Source organism: Austrofundulus limnaeus, unplaced genomic scaffold, assembly GCF_001266775.1.
Source record: "Austrofundulus limnaeus strain Quisiro unplaced genomic scaffold, Austrofundulus_limnaeus-1.0 Scaffold181, whole genome shotgun sequence".
NCBI lineage: Eukaryota > Metazoa > Chordata > Actinopteri > Cyprinodontiformes > Rivulidae > Austrofundulus > Austrofundulus limnaeus.
In genome coordinates, this window is record NW_013952583.1 from 686,513 (window position 1) to 693,299 (window position 6,787).

Sequence of the window (6,787 nt, forward strand, 5' to 3'; positions counted from 1 at the left end):
AATATATAACTATATATAACTTTTTATAAATATATAACTGTATATAACTTTTTTTTAAATATATAACTGTATATAACTTTGGAAATCACACAAACAAAATTTAATTTCAGTTGAGTTTTGTGTTTTTATTAAAATGTTTCAGCACAGTGTCCTGTTTGTTAAATGTGTGCTGACACCACAGAAGAGTAAATCATGGGTTTTCTGTCTGCTTCCACAGTTGATGCCTCAACAAACTTCACCCGAGCGCCTCCACAGAACCACAAAGTCTCCACAAGAGACCAGGGCACCAGCCCAGTCCAGTACCCCCAACACAGACCACCAGAGACCAGTCCTGAGAGATTTCACCGGCTCCACATAGAAACTGTCCAACCCCCGGTCTCCCAGAGGAGAGGAGAGCCAGACCTCCCTCAGCTGGACCCCGCACAGAGCAGCAGAACTCTGGACCACCTGTGGCAGAGGTTCTGTCATCAGTGGACAGCAGAGGTGTCCCATCCTGCCAGAGACAGAGAGGCTTCACTGCTGATGCGCTTGGAGCGCCTGTCTCGTCTTCTTCATCACACAGAGAGCGACGCACAGGAGGGGCGGGGCTATCATGTAGAGGGGCCGCTCAGGAGGACTCGGAGGAGCAAACGTGATGTCTTCACAGAGGAGGGGACGGTCGGAGAACCTCACGTTCACCGTGGGCTGCAGGTGGGAGAAAACGATGGCCATGCCTCCAGCTCCTCCCGGACCCCCCAGCTCTCGCCAGCAGACAGAGACGAGTCGGAGACCTCATCGGCCGTGTCGGGCTCYATGTCCACCGTGGACACGGCGCGACTGATCCGAGCCTTCGGACCCCACCGGGTGCAGCGCCTGAAAAGCAGCTCCAGCCTCAGTAAGCTGTACGGCACCATCAACAAGCAGCAGCAGAGAGAAAGAGACACAGATCGACTTCATGACGTCGCTCCATCACACACTGGCACCGACCAATCCGTATGTAGACCTGTAACTTCCTGTCCTCAGTTCTGCTCTGAGATGGATTACACACATTTATTATAATCCACTTAACTAGCTTTACCTCCTCCAGTTTAAATATTAATGCTGTCGTTCCATAATGTCTCAACAGCAGCGGCTTAATATGAAAGACGAGCTTCTTATATTTGTATGAAAGTGATGAGTAAATCCTGTCTTCAGGTTGCTCCTGATTCAGCATCATCATCATCATCATCATCATCCAGCACGGTCCCGTCACACCACGGACCTTCCAGAGCTCTGACAGCCAAGAGGAAAGTAAAACTGGTCAGCAAAAGTGTGCAGACAGGTCAGTCCCTCTGAACGTTTGTATTTTCTGTCTCTTTCTGTAAATTCAGCATTAAGAATGAGAAAAATGTTTGAGGGTAATTTACATAAATTACATTTGATCATTGTTGTAAAAAATGAAAAGTCTTTTCACATATGATCAAACTTAACATTATTTTTATTTATTATTTTGTTCCGTCTCTCCTCAGGTGACCTGGAGGCTGTGAGGAACGGGACTCGCCGACACACCAGAGATGTTGGAACCACGKTTCCTTCTCCTGGTGAAGCCAGAGCTTCAGGGCAGATCTCCTCCTCCTCTTCGTCGGACACGGTGAGAGGAAGAGGAGGGCGAATGAGTCCGTCTAAAGCTCACAGCAACCAAATGCAAAGAAAGAAGAGGAGCCCCTCCAAGCCGTACCCTAAAGGTAGCCGTCAGTGTTCTGCTGCTGTAAACCCGACCAGTCGTCGTGTGAAGACGGTGATAACTGAATAAAAACTACATCTGGGTGAGTTTCTGCTCCACAGGGGTTTCATGGTTCATCTCTGCTGACGGCCTGAGGTCAGAGACGAGGAAGGAGAACCGTCCGGCTGCTTGCTGGAGCCGGAGCACGGCCTGGTTTGAACCCTACAGCAGGGTCAGTCCATGGAGAGCCCCCCTCAGACAGAAACAGCTCCACGAGGACAGAGACCACCAGTCCCGTTTGACAGATCCACCTGAGCCTGATCCAGCTCCTAAAACCAGAACAGTGTCCTCTGGTCTCGTACGGGTCTCTCTGCAGGTTGGACCATTTTTAGACTCATGAAATCCTCGATTCCTTTGTCTTTTTAACGTAAACATTAGTGATTATTTCAAATATTCCCAGACGTATAAAACATGAACCGACCTGAAGCGTGGGTCTGCTGCCATGCTGACAGCCTTGTGTTCCACCATCCTGCAGGAGTCTTTGATGATGCACCGACCAGAGTTCATCTCCCGGTCCAGGCAGAGGCTGATGCGTCTGGCTCTRCAGAGGCAGGAGAGGAGGCTTCAGGCTGACTTCATCACAGAGAGGAACCTGTTCAACCAGCCCGGGAGGCCCGCCAGGCTGCCAAAACCTGCAGGTCTGCAGAGTCAGCACCCCGTTAATAAACTGGTTCTCTGCACACGGCCTCTTTCAGCTGAATAGGTCCATGTGCAGCAGCTGATATCTGCTTCTGTTTGCTTCTCTGTGAAGGCACTGCTCTGCTGAAGAGAGCTGTTCCCAGGAAGGAGATGATCCAGAGGTCCAAACAGTAAGTCTTTATTTTTTATTTTCCATCGAACTGTTCGTTCAAGATGTTATTCTAACATAATTAGATTTTTCTAAAGTAAATGTTTAATCTTAATGTATTTGTTGCTTACTGACTTCCTGGTTTTGACTCTTCATAGTTATTAAACTAATTATGTAGACTTGTGATGACGTCACAGACACACCTGTGCTGACACACAATCCAACCTAATTCCTGATTGGATGCAATGAGACATATGTAAAATAATTAATGAACACTGGTTCACAGTGTGCCAGTGTTACATTTGAACTCAAAGCTAAAACATTTCCRATGCTAACAGTTAGCATCAGATCTTCATGTTTGCTTTTCTTGTTTCAGAATATATGAGACTCTACCAGAGGTGCGAGAGAGGAGAGAGGAGGAACGAAGGAAAGCAGAGTATCAGTCCTACAGACTGAACGCCCAGCTCTACAACAAGGTACGAACAAGCTTTTCRTTTGCAAGATTTGATTGTAGTSAAGAAAAAATGATTTAAAGAACTGTCAGCAGCCAAGAAATGATCTGAAATCCTCAACGTGACTGTTTGTTCATCCTGTAGGCCATATGAACCGTACCATACCAGCTTTATTTAGAGCACTTTACCCACCCATAGGACCAAAGTRCTGTACACATAATACARCAGTATAGCTKTATGGAGGTAAATAATTAAACTATTTAAAAATCAACATTACAAATGATATTAAAAGAAGAGACAGGTTTAAAGTAGAGATTTTAAAAGAGACAGGGACGAGGTCTGTCTGATGGTCAAATGAAGGTTGTTCCATATTTAGGAGCTGCCACAGAAAAAGCACGGTCACCTCTGAGCTTACAGTCAGGAGCAGCAGATCAGCTGACCTGAGGGATCCAGAGCGTTTGTAACATTCATCTGTTTTACTGGACTGGACATCGCCTATTAGCCGCTATAGCTAGCGACACGCCTCCACAGGCGCCATTACTATTCACTGAGTCGTGTCAACAAAACTACAGTTTCAATGAGGGATGTGCATCAATCTGTCACAATCTGATTTCTATAAAATATGGCTTAAATTAAARCTGAGAAAATTGCAGATGTATGTATGTATGTAAAAAAATATGTATTTACCCAAGAGATAATTCTATAAGCAGTCTAGGAACTTTTCATTATAGGTTTTTGTTGATGCATTTACTGTAGAAGCCCCTTTCCACCACGTGTGTCATAGTATTGAGGTTCAATTATAATTTAGACTTTCAGTTGAAATCTGAAATGATTGCTCTTAAAAGGAACCTGAAGTTTCAAATTCATCCAGCAATAAAGTATTTTTGAATTGAATTTGAATTGAATTGAATTTACAACCTCTCACAATGTTATCCTAACATAACAACAATAAAAATATAATAATTTGTTGGAACAGCAAATTTGTCTTTTCATGGGTTTACCCGACATAAGGTTTTCAAAATCTAGCATAACAATAATTGACCTACTTTCTGGATCTCTGCCATTTAAAAAAAAAAAATATATATATATATATACCGATATATATTTTAATGACCTGTAAAATGTGACAACCTTGATCTTGTTGTTGTAGTGTTGACAATTTATGGCAAAATATTGAATCCCTTTTTGATATTCCTTGCTTGACTGTCTGCTGCATCTCCTTTTTACCACTATTCATGGATGCTCTGAGTCAAAACTCAGTGCACAGCAATGGCACCGTGCAGCACACGAAAAACAAAAAAATTTTTTTAAAACAAATCCTGATGTGCAGGGAGGCTCAAACTCTCATGTCCCAGTTAGAAGACATGCAGCAGCAGAACTACTAACCGTGTTCTCTCTGTGTGTGTTTGTGTTTCTCTGTGTGTGTTTGTGTTTCTGTGTGTGTGTGTGTGTTCCAGAGAATCACAAACCGTGTTCTGGGCAGAAGATCAGCGTGGCACTGAGCAAACATGAGTCATGTGAAGATTTGATTTTATTGTTAAAGCAAAAATAAATCAACACAGTTTGACCCAAAAATATTTTATTTATTTTTCTGCAAATGTTGTCTTTTTTTAATCATGTTGTAAAATAGAATTACCAGTATCACTGAGATTTTATAGGTTTTAACTTGGTTTTTGTTAATAAAAACAAAACAATAAAAACTTGTCCACAAACTTGATCTTTTTTAATATAATCTAATAAGGTTCATTGTGTCTATAAATTTAATCTACTACATTTTCCTAATTACTAGACACTTTTTTTATTTATGTCTATACAGACATACCTGACATGTTTCGACGTGTACTTCTGTCTTCATCAGAGGTGTCACAGCTGATGTTTGGAGGCAGTGTCGGCTCATCAATATATATATTGACAAGTCGACTTTTTAAATATATTTTTCTTAATCAGACACTTTAAAGACAATGAAGAGCAACAAAGCTGAATCAGCTTTAATGAGTTTATTGATCAGTTGTTGGTTGTGCAACAGCAGGAAGCCACACATGGAGAAGTTTGACAAACTGCAGACTCAGCACATCAGTGAGTACAACTGGATAAATACACGGGTTTATTTTTAAATCTATACAAATGCACTACGCCCAATAAATTAATAAATAAAACTTTAAGTTAATGACAGTGGTGTGTAAACATAAACAGCTTAAAAATAATGAAATAAAACGTTTAGCACAGATAAACTTTAAAAAGAGCCATGGCATTATGGTGAAGAGGAACAAAGACTTTTTGGCAAAAATAAGTTGTTTTTATGATCAATCAGAACTAAGGCAGGTGATTAAAGTTGGCAGGTCTAAGGCTCGGACAGATTAAAGTACAGAATCTGTGTTTTTAACAACAATATCACTAATGTGTCACTTATTCAAGTCCACAGAAACAACTTTTCACCTGCAGTTTAATAAACAGTAAACATCTGAAGCTTCAGCCCACCATAATGAACCAGGAGGGGCTTAAATAAATAAATCAGTTAAATAATTGAACTAACGGCAGATAATCAGCTGCAGCTTTTAAACCTTCATCACAAGATCTCCATCTGTTAAACGTCACTGCAGCAAGAAGTGAATGAAGACAATGAGCTACATTTTCTTTACAGTTTCTGATATTTGTAAAAAGTGCAAAATCTATTCATCAAACCAGAGTAACATGGTTTGAATTTAAACCAACTAATCCCTTTTTTTACATTATTTTCCCTTTAATTAATCAACTGATGATGACGCATCGATGCATAACAATAAATAAATAAATACAGCTTAAAGTCATGAGTCTAACCCTAACCCTAACTCAGTCCATTTAAAACTAAATCCATTTTGTTGGCCTGATACGTGCAAAACTATTCACACCCCTTGAACATTTTGTCACATTGGGATTTTAAGTGATGGACCAACACAAAGTTATGAATAATTGTGAAGTGGAAGAAAATGATACTATGTTCTCAATTTTTCTTTTACTATTTAAAAGTATCCACAACCACCTTTATTTACTACCTAAAACACATCTGTGTGTATTTTAATCTTAGTATAAATCCTGCTGTTCTGTGAGGCTTTGTTACACAACAACTGATCAAACGGCATCATGAAGACCAAGGAACACACCAGACAGGTCAGGGATGAAGGGTTTGAAGTTTAAAGCAGGGTTTGATTATAAAACTTGAACATCTCACCGTTCTCCATCGTCTGAAACTAAGATGACTCAACTGCAGACCTACTGAGACACAACCGTCCACCTGAACCAACAGACCGGACAAGGACAGCGTTAATCTGAGAAGCTGCTGCCGAGGTCCACAGCTCAGGTGGGACAATATGTCCACACGACAACTATCTGTGGTTCAGTCCACAAGTCTGAACGTTATGGAAGAGCAGCACRAAGAAAGACATCAGAAGTCCTGTTTACAGTTGGACACAAGCCATGTAGGAAAACAGCAAACAGAGAAGAAGCTGCTCTGATCAGATAATAAATGCAAAATGTAACCAAGTTCATTCAAGGGGTATGAATACTTTTTCGAAGCTCTATAAATGACAGTCTGTACTGTCACTGAGTCAGAGAGGCCCGGTCCCAATGCTCAGTGCCACCCTACGCCCCTCTGAAGTGTGGATTCAGTCCAAGTGCACACAGTGTTTGAGTGCGCAGGTTACAAGCGTGCAAAACAATTGAGAGTTGGGACAGTATGGATTACATCATCAAACACTGGAAGCTACCGGTCACTGTTAGGCCAAATTTCATATAAAGCAAATGTTTAAAGAAAGAAACAAATTTTATCTC

At 41.2% G+C, this 6,787-nt stretch overlaps 1 protein-coding gene across 1 annotated transcript in view; it reads left to right on the forward strand.

The window, feature by feature from the left end:
* The window catches only part of alms1 (ALMS1 centrosome and basal body associated protein), a 15,023-nt gene extending 10,339 nt beyond the window's left edge, over positions 1-4,684 (forward strand). The window contains exons 11-18 of the mRNA XM_014018028.1: positions 218-972; positions 1,174-1,300; positions 1,488-1,703; positions 1,804-2,057; positions 2,217-2,388; positions 2,493-2,550; positions 2,905-3,004; positions 4,438-4,684. Coding sequence (XP_013873482.1) covers positions 218-972; positions 1,174-1,300; positions 1,488-1,703; positions 1,804-2,057; positions 2,217-2,388; positions 2,493-2,550; positions 2,905-3,004; positions 4,438-4,482 — 1,727 coding nt within the window. The 3' untranslated portion in view covers positions 4,483-4,684. The remainder of the gene's footprint in view (positions 1-217; positions 973-1,173; positions 1,301-1,487; positions 1,704-1,803; positions 2,058-2,216; positions 2,389-2,492; positions 2,551-2,904; positions 3,005-4,437) is intronic.
* The last annotated feature ends 2,103 nt before the right edge of the window (positions 4,685-6,787 follow it).